The following is an 18,497-nucleotide window of genomic DNA, read 5'->3' on the forward strand; positions in this document are numbered from 1 at the left end:
ATCCATGTGGATACCTAGAGTACAAAGACTTTGAGGTGGGAAGAAGCATGGCATATTTAGGGAACATCAAGGGACATGGAGTGGAATGACTAATACAATGGGGTTAAGGCCAGAGTGATGGACCCATAAATGAGGACATTGAATAATATTAGTTCGTTTTGTTTTTTTTTTTTTGAGACAGTGTTGCTCTGTCCCCTTGGCTAGAGTGCTGTGGTATCAGCTTAGCCCATAGCAACCTCAAACTCCTGGGCTCAAGTGATCCTCCTGCCTCAGCCTCCCAAGTAGCTGGAACTATAGGCGCCCACCACAATGCCCAGCTAATTTTTCTATTTTTAGTTGAGACAGAGTCTGGCTCTTATTCAGATGGTCTCAACCTCCTGAGCTCAAGGGATCCTTCCACCTTAACCTCCTAGAGTGGTAGGATTGCAGGTGTGAGCCCCCATACCAGGCTGAATTGCCCTCGGTAGAGTGCCATGGCATCACAGCTCACAGCAACCTCCAGCTACTCAGCTTAGGCAATACTCTTGCCTCAGCCTCCCAAGTAGATGGGACTACAGGTGCCCGCCACAACACCCGGCTGTTTTTTTGTTGCAGTTTGGCTGAGGCCAAGTTTGAACTCACTACCCTCGGTATATGGGGCCAGCGCCCTACACTGAGCCACAGGCACTGCCCCAGGCTGAATGTTAATAGTAATAGATGAAGCAAATCACATATGTAGCACTTAGACTACACATGTGGCTCATGGTAAGGGGTGACAAATAGTGGCTTCTGTTATTATAGGACCAGAAGCTTATCTAATTCCCTTCTGATCCTTGCAAATGTCAGGCCTCAAAAATATTTGCTGAATGAATAACTGAAAGGACACATCAGATATCCTCAGTGCTCAGGTTTCTGCTGGGTTGGTGAACCCCATGAAGACAGGCTGTGGGACTATCTTGGTCCCGCTGTATCTGTAGAGCCCACTGGCACCTGGCTACACCCAAAGGAAGTTATTTGTTAACTGCATGTCAGTCTCTCTCCACCAATTTCCAAATGTGGGCCCTCCCAAAGTCCGTATCTCTGGATGTTATCTGTGTGTCCATTTAAGTGAATGCTAGAATTGTTCAAATATGCACTCAGCAAACTTTCTTGGAGCTCCTCCTGTGCACACAGCCCTGTGCTGGGGACATGAGCCAAAACAGCCCTGGCTATGTCCTGATAAGGTCTCTGTCCAGTGGAGACTGACCTGTCCTCAGGGATGACAGAGTGGGCAGGGCTGCTATGAGAGAGGCTGAGGACTTGAGGGTCAAGGAGGGCTTCCTAGAGGAGGGACTCACAGAGGTTAAGAGGAGCTGTGCATCTAGGGGCATGTCCAGGTGGAGAGAACAGCATGGCCTCTAGCTTGAATGTAAAAACCATGCTAAGTTAAAACAAGAGAGGCCAGGTTGGCTGCTGGGGTTAAGGCTCTGCCCAGGTCCCGCTTACCATTGAGGACCCTGGGCTCTTCTCCTGTGGAGAGCCATAGTAGGTTCTTTTCTTTTTGGGACAGAGTCTCACTTTGTCACCCTCAGTAGAGTGCTATGGCGTCATAGCTCACAGCAACCTCAAACTCTTGGGTTCAAGCAATTCTCTTGCCTTGGCCTCCCAAGTAGCTGGACTACAAGCACCCACCGTAATGCCTGGCTTTTTTTTTTTTAAGAGACAAGGTCTCTTGCTCAGTCTGGTCTCCAAGCTGTGAGCTCAGGCAATTCACCCACCTCGGCCTCCCAGAGTGCTAAGATTACAGGAGTGAGCCACTGTGCCCAGCCGCCATGGTAGGTTCTGTGCAGAGAGGCCAGTGACCTATGGGCTCACTGGACAGCGAATAGGAAGTGAAAGGGGCAGGACTGGGACAAGAGACCAGGGAGGACACTGGTTGTGGACCCCAGAGGGTGAAGAGGAGTATGGATCAGGTAGTTCCAGTGGAAGTAAAGAGGTGAGACTCTGAAGCAACTGTGGGGTGCAGCTGATGGGTCTTGCCAAAGGCTTGCAAGTGGGGCTGTGGGAGGCAGCCAGTGACACAAAATGGCATGAGAGCCCACGCCCCTTAAGGGTCTAACTCACCCCACCTAGGTTCCTAGGAGCACATCAGAGAAATTGTGATACAGGGCCTGGGGTTTTTCCAAGGGCACTAGGGAGCCATGGAATGATATAGAGCAGGAGAGGGAATGGAACAGCCTGAAGGATGGGAGGAGACTGCAGTACCCTGCCTGTGTACATGTGGCATGGGGTGTTTTGCACACCAGCATCTTTCTGGTACTTCCCCACAGGGCAGACTACAGGGGGAGGGGGGCTGAAGGAAACTGACATGGTCCTCAGCCCCAGGCTTTCTTTCCCTGCAGCAGCCATTAAGACCATGCCACCCTGGGTGGTGCCTGTGGCTCAGTGAGTAGGGTGCCGGCCCCATATGCCGAGGGTGTCGGGTTCAAACCCAGCCCCGGCCAAACTGCAACAACAACAAAAATAGTTGGGCGTTGTGGCGGGCGCCTGTAGTCCCAGCTACTCCAAAGGCAGAGGCAAGAGAATCGCGTAAGCCCAAGAGTTAGAGGTTGCTGTGAGCCGTGTGACGCCATGCACTCTACCTGAGGGTGGTACAGTGAGACTGTCTCTACAAAAAAAAAAAAAAAACAAACCATTGGGCGGCGCCTGTGGCTCAGCGGGTAGGGCGCCGGTCCCATATGACAGAGGTGGCGGGTTCAAACCCAGCCCTGGCCAAAAAAAAAAAAAAAATTAAAAAAAAAAAAACAAAAAACAAAAAACCATGCCCCTAAAAAGAAAACCTGGAAATATGGGGTCCCCACCCTGGGAGTACAGGGAAACTCACAGGCCTTAGTCGGCTCACCCACAAAGTAGGTGAATGGCCCCAGTGGGCAGGACCTGGGTTGGGAAGGCACATGCCACAAATTGAGAACTTGGCTGGGTCCTTGGCACAAACAGCCCCAGTGATGCTAATGACACCATACAGCATGAAGACCTGGTGCCCCACCCCCACCCCAAGCACCTTACGTATCCCGCCCCCCACCGCGGCTCGGAGCCTGTAGCTCAGCAGCTAGGGTGCCAGCCACATACACCACAGCTGACAGGTTTGAATCCAGCCCGGGCCTGCCAAACAACAATGACAACTACAACCAAAAAATAGCCAGGCGTTGTGGCGGGCACCTGTATTCCAGCTACCTGGTAGGCTGAGGCAAGAGAATCACTTATGCCCAAGAGTTTGAGGTTGCTGTGAGCTGTGATGCCATGGCAGCCTACTCAGGGCGACAGCTTGAGACTCTGTCTCAAAAAAAAAAAAAAAAAAAATATTCCCTCCTGCACACCTAAGCAGGCAGGTGTGAGCCAAGGAAGGTAAGGATACATGTTCAGGGAGCCTGGCTATTGACTGAAGAGGCCTTCAGGAAGTGTGTTGGGTGCCACTGCTCAGGGGCAGGTCTAGCTGTGAACTGTGCCCAGCTGTGGTGCCAGGAAGGAGACATTCAGCCGCCACACAGAGGCTCTGGGCCTCAGCTGGCTTGCCTAGAGCAGCAAGCTCACTACAAGCAGCTTCCCTGGGAGTCTGAGAAACGGGGACAGTTATGGAGGTCCCCTTGGAGAGCTGGTAGAGGGAGAAGAGAGAAAGAGGCCCAGACCAACAGGTATAGCTTTCAGCAGAGGGTCACTGTCATCACCTTTCCACCCAGGAGAGTCACCTCACCCAAACTGTTCTCCAAGGCGACAGAGAAGGAAGGCACAGGAGGAGGGGGAAGTTGTTGAGTTTAAGTTAAACACCCATATGAATTTATTAAATCCAGACTGTGTTAAAGGGTGGCGGTCTGGGAGGATGGTCTGGGGACAAGGGACAAGATGATAGATGGCCGTAGGTGTCCCACAGAGGGGCCCCGGCCCCTCCCCCACCTGGCCCACCCCCCTCAGTAGCGCCACATCGACTTCACCATGATTCCCAATGGTGCTGGGCTGGCAGGGCAAGATGGCTGGAAACACAGAGGAACAGATGGACAGACGGCGCCTCCACAAACGAGCCCTGGCCTGCCCCAACCCCCACGTCACACACTGGGCCCTGGCCTGATGGGGGCCTCCTGCCACCCCGGCCCAATCTGTCCAGGGAAAGGGTGACAGGGAGGGAAGGCAAGGGGGGGCCAGGGCGCAGGGGTGGTGGTCACCAGGAGCCAGAGTGGACAGGAGGACTAGTAGCAGCTAATCCTTTTTCTTGTCCTCTGCTGGCTTTGGAGGGGCTTCCTGGGGCTCGTAGACAGAGCTGGCCCCCTGGGTGGGCTTGGTGGACAGGGACATGGAAGCCTCCTCCCTGGCGGCGGCAGCGGTTGTGGCAGTAGTGGGTGCAGATGTAAGGGCCCCTGCAGTAGGGGCCTCGGCCACAGAAGCAGCTGCTGTCAGGTCCTCTCCACTCATGCCAAACTCGTTCACCCGGGTGGGGTCGACGCGGTAGATCCACCGTTGGTAGAGGTAGATGAAGAAAACCACATCTGGGGGCGTGTGAGAGGGATGGTGTGAGGGAAGGGCCTGCCTCACCCGTGACCAGGCAAGTGTGCAGGTGAGCTGTGCCCCTCAGACTGGGGCACCCCCCACAGGCCAAGGCCCTGAGTCCTGCCTATGACCCGCTTGGTGAGAGCCCCTCCCAGCCTGACCCCTGGGTCTCACCATCCCGCAGGCAGCCAATCCGGTACATAACAGGCATCTTAATGACAAAGGCGAACAGGTCATCAATGAAAGTGTTGAGGGCCTTGTAGGTGAGCATGCGCCAGGGCAGGTGGGCCACGGACTTGAGCTTGTAGTTGATGAAAAGCTGGGGCGTCATGGTGATGAAGCCTGCAGTGGACACCCATGAGCACAGGGAGGGGCCTCCTGACCTTGCTTCCCTCCCTTTTGCTGGCACCTGGCACCGGGCCTAAAGGCTTCCCTGTGATGTCCAACACCCCATGCACACCCTACCTTGGGGCCTTTATGCTTGCTCTGTCCTCTCTCACTAGCTCTAGCATGGCTCCCTCCTGGACCTTGCTGTTTCAACATGAAGATGCACTTGGCAAATGCCAAAGTTAATATCCTTTTTTTTTTTTTGTAGAGACAGTCTCACTTTATTGCCCTTGATAGAGTGTCATGGGGTCACAGCTCACAGCACCTCCAACTCCTGGGTTTAGGTGATTCTCTTGCCTCAGCCTCCTGAGTAGCTGGGATTACAGGTGCCCGCCACAATGCCCGGCTATTTTTTGTTGCAGTTTGGCCAGGGCCGGGTTCAAACCCGCCACCCTCGGTATATGGGGCTGGCATCCTACCCACTGAGCCACAGATGCTGCCTTCTTCTTCTTCTTTTTTTTTTGAGACAGAGACTCACTATGTCACCCTTGGTAGAGTGCTGTAGCATCACAGCTCACAGCAACCTCCAACTCTTGGGCTTAAGCGATTCTCTTGCCTCAGCCTCCTAAGTAGCTGAGACTACAGGCGCCCGCCACAACGCCCAGCTATTTTTTGGCTGCAGTTATTATTGTTGCTTAGAAGGCCCGGGCCAGGCTTGAACCTGCCAGCTTCAGGTGTTATGTGGCTGGCACCCTACTCACGAGCTACGGGCACCGAGCCTCCTTGGAGGGTCTTCCCGACATACTGTGCACCCCACTCTGTCCTTCAGAGCACTCATTACTCACTGGCTACCTGTCTGCTCCTTTACTCCCCCAAAATAAAATGCTCCCCTGAGGACAGGAACTGAAACACACCACTTAGGTCCTCTGGGATGTCCTCATGTCTTCCCTGACCCCAGACAGGGCCAGGCACCTATTTGGGGCTCCCCTCATGCCACCTCTGCCCACCCTGGGTTGTCACTCTCTGGGGATAGCTCTGTCTCCTGTACAGGACCATGAGCCCAGAGGGAGGAACCAGGCCGACTTAACACTGTTGAGTCTCCAGCACCATCTAGTGCAGAGCAGCTCACCGAAGGTCAGCAGGAAGCCGTAAAGCATGCTGAGCACCCAGGAGTACCAGCCCTTGTGCTCCAGGTATAGAAGGCTGTAGATGGCATAGCAGCCCAGGAGTGGGAAGAGGATCCAAGACAGGTACCGAAATGCCATCTGTGGGGTCACGGGGTAGGGCTGAGACCCAAGCTCCTTGGGCCCCACCAGGCATTCCTGCTCCCCAACCTTACCCACCCATACCTGGTCTGGCAGGCTTGGCAGGGGAAATTTCCAGCCCTGGGGACTCTGGACTTAACCAGTAAGTAGTAATGGTAGGTGTGGGACACAGAGGGTGTGGCATAGGCCATAAAGCATGGGCCTAGCAGCCAGATGCCCTGAAAACTAGTCCTCTAGGTGTGTGCGGATGCTTGGAGACCACCCCCCCTCACCCGGGGCCCATTGTCGGAGACACTCACATCATCGTACACTTTGGTTGAGGATTCAATGTACGTGGACTTGTCTTTGAAGGTTAAGCGGGGGAGAATTCCTGCCACCCTGTGCTCCCGGTCCAGCTGTGGACAAAGAGAGAGGCTGGATCAGCTGCTATGCTGGCTCCTGCCCCATAGGCTAGCCCCAGCCCCTGCCCTTCCCCACGGTTCCCAATTCCCCTGCCCCATGTGTGACCCAAAAAAATCCCCTGGTGTGAAAATCCCCTTGGTCCTGGGAGTGAGGTAGGAGTTGGGAAAACCCCAGGGGCCAGCTCCAGGGTCTGGCTGGGCCAAACTACCCGCCTAGCCTCCTGCCACCCTTGAGACAGCATGGTGCCTGGCCTTACCCGGACATCCATGACCTTGGTGATCTTCCAGAGGTCAATGAGAACCCCAATGAAGACGCTGACCTGCACCACGAAGTTGGTCTCATTGTCCAGGATGTAGAGAAGGACCACAAAAGACTGGAAAACGCCAAAGAAGACGGAGCGCACAGACAGGCCTTCCAGGGACTGCCGGCTATTCCAGAACTGGATATCTGTGCATGGGAGGTGGGGGAACCAGGAGACTGAGAAGCCCTCAAGTCCCCTCCCGCCACTCCCCTCAGGCCCCTGGCCTACATCCTTCTCAGACCCTGGCATGGGCCTGAGTCTTCCCCAGAAGAGGGGAGGAAATTACTCCTTTCTTCCATGAAAAGCTTCTTGTTCATTGGCACCACACAGAACACCAGGACCTCTGCAGCCTTCCTGTGGGACAGCAGCAATCAGTGGCCCAGGACCTAGACCCTTTACTGACGCTGACAGTGACCACCGCCATGGACAGGTAGCACCAATCACTAAGTACTAAGGGCTGATCAGGGAAACTGCTTCCTTGAGGCAGGCCACACAGCTTGGCCTGGCAGAATCTGTATAGATACTTGGTCTGTGTACTGACACCATGGTGCCAACCTACCTCTCCTGGGCAGGGAGATCCAAGGCTTGTCCTCTGAGACCACTTCCTCCAGCCCTCAACCCTGACACCCTTGAGGCACAGATACAAGCCCTGGGCTTTGGTGTCCAACCTGAAGCTCCTTCCAGCGTTCCATCTGGACACTACCTGGAGGACTTAATCAGCACTGCCCCTCTTTGAGCTCTAGTCTCCCCAAGGGCACTGCTCTGACCTTGCCTGGGCTGACTGTCTGTCTAACTGCAGCTGTCGGAGGCCAACCTACCACAATGCCTCTCTTACAGTGTGAAGCCAGGCCTGTGGTCACACAGGATTGGGGTCACCTTTGCACTCAGCGGTGAGGATTCCAAATTCTGGTCCTTCTCCCAAGTCCCGCATCCAAGAGCCCTCCCAATATCCTGGAGCTCTAGCACATTCCACAGGCCCACTCCCACCCACAAGACTGGGAAGAAGGGTCTGGGACAGGTTTGTGGGGAAAGGGGGTGGATGCTCCTTAGAGCAAGGAGGCTGCACAGCACAGACTGCAAGTGGGAACTGCACCCCCTGCCATACCACCTTAGTGAGTGACCAAAGCTTCTTGTGCTTCATTTCTCATATGAAGAAAAGGGGCCCAGCCAGCTCAGCTCACAGTCAGCAGAAAGGTGTGCTGGGGCTGGGCAAGGTGGGTCTCATCTATAATCCTAGCACTCTGGGAAGCCAAGGCGGGTGGATTGCTTGAACTCAGGAGTTCAAGACAAGCCTGAGCAAGAGTGAGACCCTGTCACTAAAAATAGCCGGGCAATGATACAGGTGCCTATAATCCTAGCTATTTAGGAGGCTGAGGCAAGAGGATTAGTTGAGCCCAGAGTCTGAGGTTACCATGAGCTATGAAGCCACAGCACTCTATCCAGGGCAACATAGTAAGATTATCTTGCACTGATTGTGAATGCATTGATTGTGAAACTGTGCGGAGGGGAGGGGAGAGGAGAGGAGAGATGCAGTGGATGGCACCTGCACAGGCACAGTGAGCTCCACAGGTGATGTTAGCGGTTGGCATCTGTGCCACTCAGACACAATGCTCCGTGCTACTCAAACACTATGTTCTTATTAGGTGGCAGATCTTGATGATGGCACTAGCATCTTATGATGAGTAGTCCTAACAATAATAGTCATTACTCTTGCCACTTCTAGGAGCTGCAGGGCAGTGGGCCTCCTCCTTCAGACTTGGGATCAAAAATGAAAGCAGAGGCTCGGGACCTGTGTAGCTCGGCGGTTAGGGTGCTGGCCATAAATACCAGGGCTGGCGGGTTCCAACCCGGTCTGGGCCTGCCAAAAAACAATGACAATTACAACAAAAAATAGCCGGGCACTGTGGCAGGCGCCAGTAGTCCCAGCTACTTGGGAGGCTGAGGCAAAAGAATCGCATAAGCCCAAGAGTTTGAGGTTGACACCACAGCACTCTACCGAGGGTGACACAGTGAGACCCTGTCTCAAAAAAAAAAAAATGAAAGCAGAGACTGGACCTGCTGCCATTTAGGAGCTGTGTGACATGGACAAGTGACCTTTTATGGCCATGGCTCCCATGAGGACTCAGGATCTACCTGGAGAGGGTGACCGAGACACTGCCTGGCATGTGGCAGTCTCCTCAAATCTTGCCCATCAGCCCTGCTGGCCTTAGAACCCAAGGGCTCTCTGGGGACAGGGTTCTTGCCTTCCCATTCAGGCAGGCCCTGTGTCTCAATAAGCAATCTGTTGGGCAGGGCAGAGTGAACAGTTCTGGGGCTTCCCTGCTCTCAGCTTTGGAGTTCCCCAGCCCTACTTCCTGGAGGTGCCGTCCTGGCCTCTGCCCCAAAAGCAGGCCCAGCCCCTCCTGCAGCTCCAGGCGCAATGGGCAGGAATATCTGGGTTGGGAGTTTTGGGGCCAACTGCCTTTCCCTGGCTCACTAAGCTTCTACAAAGTGAAGCTAAGGCCGAGCTTGGTGGCTCTGGGAGGCCAAGGTGGGTGGATAGCTTTAGCTCATGAGTTTGAGACCAGCCTGAGCAAAAGCAAGACCCCGTCTCTACTAAAATTAGAAAAACTGAGGAAAGAGGATTGCTTGAGCCCTAGAGTTGGAGGTTGCTGTGAACTATGATGCTGCAGTATTCTATCCAGGGTGACAGCTTGAGACGCTGTCTAAAAAAAAAAGAAGGGCGGCGCCTATGGCTCAGCAGGTAGGGCGCCGGCCCCATATGCCGAGGGTGGCGGGTTCAAACCCGGCCCCGGCCAAAACTGCAACAAAAAAATAGCCGGGCGTTGCGGCGGGCGCCTGTAGTCCCAGCTACTTGGGAGGCTGAGTCAAGAGAATCGCTTAAGCCCAAGGATTTGGAGGTTGCTGTGAGCTGTGTGACGCCACGGCACTCGACCGAGGGCGATAGGTGAGACTCTATCTCTACAAAAAAAAAAAAAAAAAAGAAAATATGGCTGAGAGACCCCAGGCAGCGGGAGGATATGTGTGGAAGGAGGGGAGGAAGAAGGGAAGCAGGTCCTGTCCCCGGGCCTGCATGGCCTCTCACCAGCCCTGGCGGCCCATTCCTACCGTTCTTGAAGGCCAGGAACTCAAAGACACTGTGGACAATGGACACGATGATGGTGAGCGCCAGCAGGTAGGGGTTGGTCTCCAGGAGGGCCACCTGAAGGACACACTTGTGAGCACTGCCCTGCTCTCACCTGTGAGCTGACCAACCCAGCATTTTCAGTAGTCAGCCCCCTTTCGTCCCCTGCAAACATTCCCCTCAGACCTGCCCCTAAGACTGCCCAAAGAGGGCAAGCCACAGAGAGTGTGGATCAGAGATAGGCAGACAGGGATGGAGAAGAGGGTAATGTGCAGAGACACAGAGAAGACATGGGGTTCAGCAATAGGGGAGAGGCAGAGACCAAGCAGGAGATGGGCGAAGAGAGGTGAGAAACACTGGGAGCAAGGAGGCTTGACAGTGATGACATCCCAGGGCACATACTTAGGGACACAGTGAGAGAGCAGAATCAAGGGAGATAGGACTTGGGATAGGGGCAGGTCCAGACCCAGAGGACCTGGCCAAGCACAAAGAAAGAAAGGCTTTGGAGACAGGACCCCTGTGTCAGCCAGAGTACATTTCCTGCCACAGCAGGGAGGAGGCCTGGAGGTTGTGAAACTGTGGGCAGGGGAGCGCCAGGCGGGAGGTCCCCCTTCCCCACTTCCCCTTGCTGCCTGAAGCCCAGGAAGATGCTGGGAAGCCCCTCTGTGCCCCAGGCCAGCACTCACCTTCACAGAATCCTGCTCCTCATCTGACTGCTCGTATAGCTCGTCACCCAAGAAGTTCCAGGGAGACTTGGTGCTCTGGGCAGCGTAGAGCTGCCAGCGCCAGAGCGAGAGTGGGCAGAAGGAGACGCGGAGTGGCAAGGTGGCCAGGCTCTCGTTGATGGGGTAGTAGTCCTTCTGCAGGTTCCAGTAGTCATTGAAGTAGATGATGGGGTAGTAGTCACCACTCACAGCGTCAAACTTCACATCTGCGGGTACATGGGGTGGGAGGCACTGCTTAGTCCAGGCAAGAGGCTGGGGTACCAGCAATGCCTCAGGTATCTGCAGGGACACAACAGGGCCACTCTGACAGAGACCAGAGGACAGGGAATATATTTCTGGGCTGCGCCTTGATCAGCTGAAGGGCCCCTGACCTCAGCGGAGGAAATGGTGGAAATGCTGGGCAGGCCCCTACAGATGGGGCAGCTGCAGCTCAGCCCCAGCCCAGGACCGCAAATGGTGATTCTATGTCCCAGTTTTATAAAAGCAGTCAGAAATGTGCATTTCTAAGGGATAGTGCCTCAGTTTCAAAAGTTGGCATCTAATGCATATGTTTTGAAATAGTTTATGGACCAAATAAGATATCTATGGACTGATTCTAGCACACAGGGGTGAGTCCTAGGGTCATCAGGGCATGGGGGTAGGAGATGGATGGATAGGAGGGGGGGGCAGGGCAGAGTGGAAAGCTCAGGAGAAGTACAGAACAAGAAAGCTCTCTCAGAGGGATAGGGCCAGGAGAAGACAAGAAAATGGGCCCAGAGCACCCTCCCCGAAGCCTCTGCAAGCAGCCAGCAGGGCTGGGGGCTCACACTGATCCAGAGGAGGCGGCACACTGCCCTTCACCCACGGTGTGTGGTCATCCACGATGTTAATGGTAATATTGGGGTGCCAGTGGGAGATCACCTCCACAGGCCCGTAGTCCTCGGCCCTCTGTAGGGAGATGGGGGTGGGGAGTGGGTCTCAGAGGCAGGCAGAGGTGGCTAGGGTGCATTGGCCTTTGCTCACTTCCTCCTGAGGACTCCCATGATGATCTTAATGGTAGAATACCAACCACCACAGTGACTGCTGGCAGAGGGCTCAGCAGGTCTTACAGACTCCACCACCCAGGATCCTCTTGGCCACCTGACAAGATCCTCCCATCCCACAAAGCAGAAAACTGAGGCGCAGAGGCAGGGCATGGCAGCCCCACCTCCATGAGTGAAGACTGGCTCATGCTGCTGAGAAAGGATCTGGGTGCCCACCACAGGTTAACCCAGGGGTCCTCAAACTACGACCTGCAGGCCACATGGGGTGGTGTGAATTCTATTTTTTCCCGTTTTTTTACTTCAAAATAAGATATGTGCAGTGTGCATAGGAATTTGTTCATAGTTTTTTTTTGTAACTATAGTCCGGCCCTCCAACGGTCTGAGGGACAGTGAATTGGCCCCGTTTAAAAAGTTTGAGGACGCCTGGGTTAACCCCTGGCTTCCCTAGCCCACCAGTTTTCCTACTAGAGCCACATTCTCTACTCGGTGCCGGGCTGAGCCTGATTCTGGGCCTGACTATAGGGGCTCGAATCCCGACTCTACCCTGCTGCTTCCTGGCTGTGAGACTGTAGGTAAGAGTCCACACCTGAAGATGCGACTGGTGACAGGAACCCCCTCCCAGGGCTGGTGAAGCTACCCATGTGAGCACCAAGCACATGCTCCTAAGCCCTGGCTCTGGGGGCCTTGTCTAGAATCCTCTCTGCTCCCTGAAGCTGCTTCCTAAACCCACTTCCCAGAGAAGGAACCTCAGGTTCAGGGAGGAAAAGGGGCTTAATCAAGCCCCTCTGGCTGTCAGCAGCGGTGGCAGCCCAGAGCCCTGATGGTCTGGTGCTGGGCTAGCCTCCATGGCCCTGCTCCTGCTTACCTTAATCATTTCCGGGTCAGCTTCTGTCTCTCCAGTAAGCAGGTTCTTGGTTTTCTGAAATCGCCTGCGCTTGTATTTGTTGATCACTATGGGGGAGGGAGGGAGGTAGAACACGAGACCTGCAGGCACCTGCAGTGCCCAGATGGCAGACCTATTACCCACTGGGGGCTGCTAGTGGTCTCTAGCTTCCACCCCTGTACTCTCCTGCTGGGAGTAACGTGACCTGGGCACCTTAACTGCCTCCTCAAATCTCACTATTGGGATATCACCATCATCAAATTGCCACAAGCAGAAACCTGGAATCTGCCTTCTCCAGATTCTGCCTCATCCGTTCCACCTGCCTGCCTTGGGGGCACCCCTCCATATGCGCCTCAAATCCAACCACCACTTCTCCCACTTGCAGGCCTACCAGGCCAGCCATGGCTGCCTCCCAGATGACTGGGGTCCCCTTCTCACTGGCCTCCTGGCAGCCATTCTTGCCCCCATGACCTTCTCTCCACAGGACAGCCAGCAATTCTTTTAAATCAAGTACCTATCTGTAGCATCCAGCTGCTTTGGAATCCCAGACAGTCACCATGGCCCCACCAACCGCTCAGCCCTCAGCACCTCGTGCCATGCCTGCCTCACTCCTCTCTCCTCAGCTGACCTGGGGCCTTCAGAAGTGCTGCTCTGTCCCCAGGAACATGCTCCCCTACACAAAGTTCATGTGGCTCGTCAGCCTTCAAGCGTCTGATGAAACATCCCTTCCTCCATAGGGCTTCACCCTACTGGCCAAGGTTACCCAATAGGGGTGTGACTACCCAGTCATTCTTCTCACCAGCTTTATCTCTTTTGCAAGATTTTACCACTCTCCACAAATTCATCTGCCCCATGCTGTCTGTCCCCTGGACCAGTCTGACTATGGGTAGGGGCTGGGCCTGTTTTGAACACCATCCCCCTGCACAGGCTCTGCGACAACCAGTTTGAATGCATGACCAGAGAAGGGCTGGAGCCACTACCATGAGAAACCAAATTGAAAAATACTCAGGGGTTGTGAATCCCCAGCCAGGAGTTAACTTCACTTCCTCTTGCAAGGGCCAAGTTGGCCATGGACTCCCTGCCACCTTCCCTGATTACTAGGAGGAAGAGAACTATGCTTACTTATGCTCCAACTCTGCACCTGTGCCCTGACCTGGGCATGCCAATTCTTTTTTATGCCATGAAGGGACATTCTGCCTGCCCTCCTAGACTCTCCTCCTGACCCCTAGGGCCAGGCAGAGATGGGAAAGGAAGCTGGCTGAGAGCAGGGACTCTGGGGGGAAGATCCTGGCTTTGTCTTCTATGAGCTGAGGGGCACTCTTCAGTTACATCACTTCCCTGGGCCTTGGTCCCTTCCCTGGAGAAGAGGAAAGCAGCCCCACTTCTGCTTGGCTCAGAGCCTGCAAAAGTGGTCCAGGGCCTGCTGCTCTTACTGTTAACACAAATATCGCCCCATCATTTCCAGCATTAACTCATTTGAGAGCTTGCCTCCCATCTCTGGAGGGATTAGTAAACACCCAAGGGTGGGCATCCTAGAGAATAAATTCCAAGGGACATGCTCCACTGCTGTCCGACACCCGGGAAAGGCTGTCTAGGGAAGGAAGGAGGGCTGGTACAGGGAGAGGCACAAGACAGACAGGCTTTGACTCAGGCAGAGAACTCAGTCCACAACTTGGAGGCAAGGAGGTGAGATTATAAGATGGACCTGGCTCCCATAGGGACAAAAGAGCCCCCTTTTCTTGGAGGTAAAGCTTCTAGAGCTGCACCATCCAAAACGAGGGTCACTGGCCACATGTGGCTTTGAGCACTGAAAATGTGCTGGTCCGAACTGAGATGTAAAATGTACACTGGGTTCTGAAACTTGGTGCAGGAAAAAATAGAATGTAAAATATCTCACTTTTTTTTTTTTTTTGATTACATGCTGAAATGACGGTATGTTAAGTTCAATGAAGCTATTATTCATAGTAATTTTATGGTTCCTCTTTACCTTTACTCTTTTTTTGTGTGTGAGTTGTTTTGAGTTTCACTCTGTGGCTCAGGCTAGAGCACTGTAGTGTCAGCCTAGTTCACAGTAACCTCAAACTCTTGGGCTCAGGTGATCCTCCTGCCTCAACCTCCCCAACAGCTGGGACTATAGCCACCAGCCACAATGCATAGCTAATTTTTCTATTTTTGTAGTAGAGACAGGGGGTCTCACTCTTGCTCAGGCTGGTCTTGAACTCCTGAGCTTAAGGGTCCTCCCACCTCAGTCTTTTGTGCTTGGATTAAAGGTATGAGCTGTGTCCAGTTTACTTTTATTCTTTTCCTACTAGGAAATTTTAAATGACTTTTCTGGCTCACATCCTACCACTGTGGGGTGGTGCTGCTCAGAATACGGATTACTGGCCTTCTGAGGAGAAATGGAGCTCTTCTGATCCCACATTTCCTCAGCCCTGGAGTTGGCAGGTGACTAATTCCAAGTCCCTGTATGACTCTGCTCTCAGGGGTCCCTGCTCTGAGGCTGGAAAGGGAAGACTGGATGATCCCTGGGGGCTCTGCAGGTGCACTGGATACAGATTCTATATTAAGTGAATTTGAAAGTTATTGCTTATGGGGTATTACGTAAATTTGAAAGTTGTTGCCTATGGTGAGCAGGATAGGAAGGGGTGGATAGCATGCTGAATGATCATGTGATAATCACACAGGAGTAAAGAGTACAAAAGCAAATAGCCACCCAGCTGGGTCATATAAGGGGTGACTTCTGAGGAGTCAGTCAATTTAATCCAGACCCCAGACTCATTTGTGGGGTCTATACCCGTAAGTCATACTCATGCAGGTCACTACCCCTCAGGCCACCTATGCTTCTTTGTACATTCTTTCCACAGGGACACAAGCCAGGTGGAATAGCCCCCTCACCCCCCAACAGGGCACATTCCATAGACCCACTCAAAATAGCACCTGGCTATTCCAGGAGATTTTCCCAAGTTAGTTTTGGAGGCTGACATAGGGGGACCAACTTACCATTTCATCCAGTGTAGATGATATAATAAAATTATCAACCTTTACAATATTTTTACACCAAAACAAGTAGGGAAGACCTAACTGACACAAATAGAATTACATCTGTCACTGCACCAATCCAAAACAGCCAGATGGATCTTTACCAAATCCATGGAGTATGTCTGAGATAGCCTTCAATAAAATAAAAGCTAAGAGGAGTATACAAAATTCACTTTAGGAAAATAGGGGCTTTCCAAGGGAGCCATTCTCCAAATCTGTTGACATAAATACAATGAGATTTCTAAGGCTGCAAATCAGAGGACAGTGGATGCAAGGAAAAGTCAAAAAGAGCCAATCAAGCAAAAAGATGACAATTATTAACCTTCTGGAAAACAAGAAGTTAGACAGTGCTATGGTTTGAATGCTTGTCTCCTCCAAAACTCATGTTGAAATTTAACCCACCATATTGGAAGTCTTGAGAAGTTGGGCTTTTAAGAAAGGATTAGGTGGGCTCGGCGCCCAGAGCTCAGTGAGCAGGGTGCCAGCCACATATACCGAAGCTGGAGGGTTTGAGCCCAGCCTGGGCCTGCTAAACAACAATGACAATTGCAACCAAAAAAAAGCCGGGTGTTGTGGCAGGCGCCTATAGTCCCAGCTACTCGGGAGGCTGAGGCAAGAGAATTGCTTAAGCCCAAGAGTTTGAGGTTTGTGAGCCGTAATGCCACAGTGCTCTACCCAGGATGACATAGTGAAACTCCGTCTCAAAAAAAAAGGATTAGGTCATGAGGGCTCTACTCTCATTAATAGATTAATCCTTTCATAGGGTAATAGATTAATGAGATTGCTGGCATTGTAAGAGAAAGAGGGACCTGAGCTAGCACGCTCAGTCCCCTCACCATGTGCTGCACTGTGCTGCCTCGGGATTCTGTAGCGCCCCTACCAGCAAGAAGGCTCATATCGGCTCGGCGCCCGTAATACAGTGGTTATGGCATCAGCCACATACATGGAGGCTGGCAGGCTCGAACTCAGCCTGGGCCTGCTAAACAATAATGACAACTGCAACAAGCAAACAAAAAAATAGCAGTGTTGTGATGGGCGCCCTTGGGAGGCTGAGGCAAGAGGATCACTTAAGTGCAAGAGTTTGAGGTTGCTGTGAGCTGTAATGCTACAGCACTCTACCGAGGGTGACATACTGAGACTTTGTCTCAAAAAAGAAAAAAAGAAAAAGACTCATATCAGACAGACACAGCCCCTTAACCTTGGACTTCTCAGTCTCTATCAGTCTAAGAGAGAAATTCCTTTTCTTTTCCTTTTTTTTTTTTTTTAAGAGACAGAATCTCACTTTGTCACCCTTGGTAGAGTGCCATTGGTGTCATACCTCAGAGCAACTTCAAACTCCTGGGCTTAAGCAATACTCTTGCCTCAGCTTCCCAAGTAACTGAGACTATAGGCACCTGCCACATTGCCTGTCTATTTTTAGAGATGGGGTCTCGCTCTGGCTCAGGCTGGTCTCAAACCTGTGAGCTCAAGCAATCCACCCGCCTTGGCCTCCCACAGCGCTAGGATTAAAGATATGAGCCATCAAACCCAGCCTAGAAATTCCTTTTCTTTATTCATTACCTAGTTTCGGGTACTGTAAGCCACAGAAAAAGGACTAAAACAGACAGGAATGAAAAATTAGAACCTCTGTAAGTTGACTACCCAAGGGATGGTCACAAACTAGTCAACATACAGAAGCGATCAACATAGGGAACTTCCATTGAGTACATATGGGTCATGTCTGGTCTATGAAAATCAGGTCAACTTAAGGAGGTGTTCACTACAGGGAGGTGGCCAACTGGAGGGTCTACTGCATATTCAACTGTGTGGTTGAGATATCAGTAATAGTCACATACTCAAAAGTATTTAAACAGAGCATTAATCTTATCAAAACTATATTCCTGCACTGAGATTTCCTCTTCAAGTAGAACATCAATAAGGCCCAGCATGGTGGCTCACACCTGTAATCCTAGCACTCTGGGAGGCCAAGGAGGGCAGACTGCTTGAGCTCAGGAGTTTGAGACCAGCCCAAGCAAGTACGAAACTCCGTCTCTACTAAACATAGAAAAACTAGCCAGGAGTTGTGGTAGGTGCCTGTAGACCCAGCTACTTGGGAGGATGAGGGAGGAGGGATTGCTTGAGCCTTGGAGTTTGAGGTTGCTGTGAACTATGATAACACCCCAGCACTCTATCTAGGGTGACAGAATGAGACCCTGTATCAAAAAAAAACAAAAACAAAAAAACAGTCAGGCCAGGCATGGTGACTCACACCTGTAATCCTAGCACTCTGGGAGGCTAAGGGAGGTGGATTGCAGGTTCACGGGTTTGAGACCAGCCTGAGTAAGAGAGAGAACCCATCTCTAAAAACAGCAGGGTGTTGTGGTGGGTGCCTGTAGTCCTAGCTACTTGGGAGGCTGAGGCAAGAGACTCACTTGAACTCAAGAGTTTGAGGTTGCTGTGAGCTATGATGCCACAGCACTCTAACAATGGTGACAAAGTGAGACTCTGTCAAAAAAAAAGTCAATACATAGCATCTAAAATTGAAAACTGGCCAAGTGTAGTGGCTTAGTCCTGTAATCCTAGCACTTTGGGAGGCCAAGGTGGGAGGTTCACTTGAGGCCAGGAATTCAAGAGCAGCCTGGGGAGGAAGCAACACCTCATTTCTGCAAAAAATAATGAAAGCCATGGAGGTTGAGTACCGGAAGAAATAGCTACATGAATTTGAAAGTTGTTGCCTATGGGGAGTAGGATAGCAAGGGGTGGATAGCAGACTGCTGGATTTTATTGTCTTGACAAATTATCCGCATTTTAAAACAAATACATGCAATAAGAGTATTTAACAAGATGACCTTGGTAGAGAAAAACCTCACTTTCTTTTTTTTTTTTTTGTAGAGACAGAGTCTCATTTTATGGCACTCAGTAGAGTGCCGTGG

The 18,497-nt window shown here is 52.3% G+C and overlaps 1 protein-coding gene across 2 annotated transcripts in view; it reads right to left on the reverse strand.

Moving 5' to 3' along the window:
• Window positions 1–3,761: 3,761 nt before the first annotated feature.
• Window positions 3,762–18,497, reverse strand: part of CLPTM1 (CLPTM1 regulator of GABA type A receptor forward trafficking) — a 43,869-nt gene continuing 29,133 nt past the window's right edge. For both annotated transcript variants that reach the window (XM_053604266.1, XM_053604265.1), the window contains exons 6-14: window positions 12,529–12,614; window positions 11,448–11,568; window positions 10,603–10,847; window positions 9,901–9,994; window positions 6,748–6,938; window positions 6,389–6,484; window positions 5,954–6,089; window positions 4,672–4,839; window positions 3,762–4,496 (exon numbers count right to left, since the gene is read on the reverse strand). In XM_053604266.1, the coding sequence (XP_053460241.1) occupies window positions 4,210–4,496; window positions 4,672–4,839; window positions 5,954–6,089; window positions 6,389–6,484; window positions 6,748–6,938; window positions 9,901–9,994; window positions 10,603–10,847; window positions 11,448–11,568; window positions 12,529–12,614 (1,424 nt within the window). In that variant the 3' untranslated portion in view covers window positions 3,762–4,209. The remainder of the gene's footprint in view (window positions 4,497–4,671; window positions 4,840–5,953; window positions 6,090–6,388; window positions 6,485–6,747; window positions 6,939–9,900; window positions 9,995–10,602; window positions 10,848–11,447; window positions 11,569–12,528; window positions 12,615–18,497) is intronic.

This window comes from Nycticebus coucang, chromosome 10 (assembly GCF_027406575.1).
Source record: "Nycticebus coucang isolate mNycCou1 chromosome 10, mNycCou1.pri, whole genome shotgun sequence".
Classification (NCBI taxonomy): domain Eukaryota; kingdom Metazoa; phylum Chordata; class Mammalia; order Primates; family Lorisidae; genus Nycticebus; species Nycticebus coucang.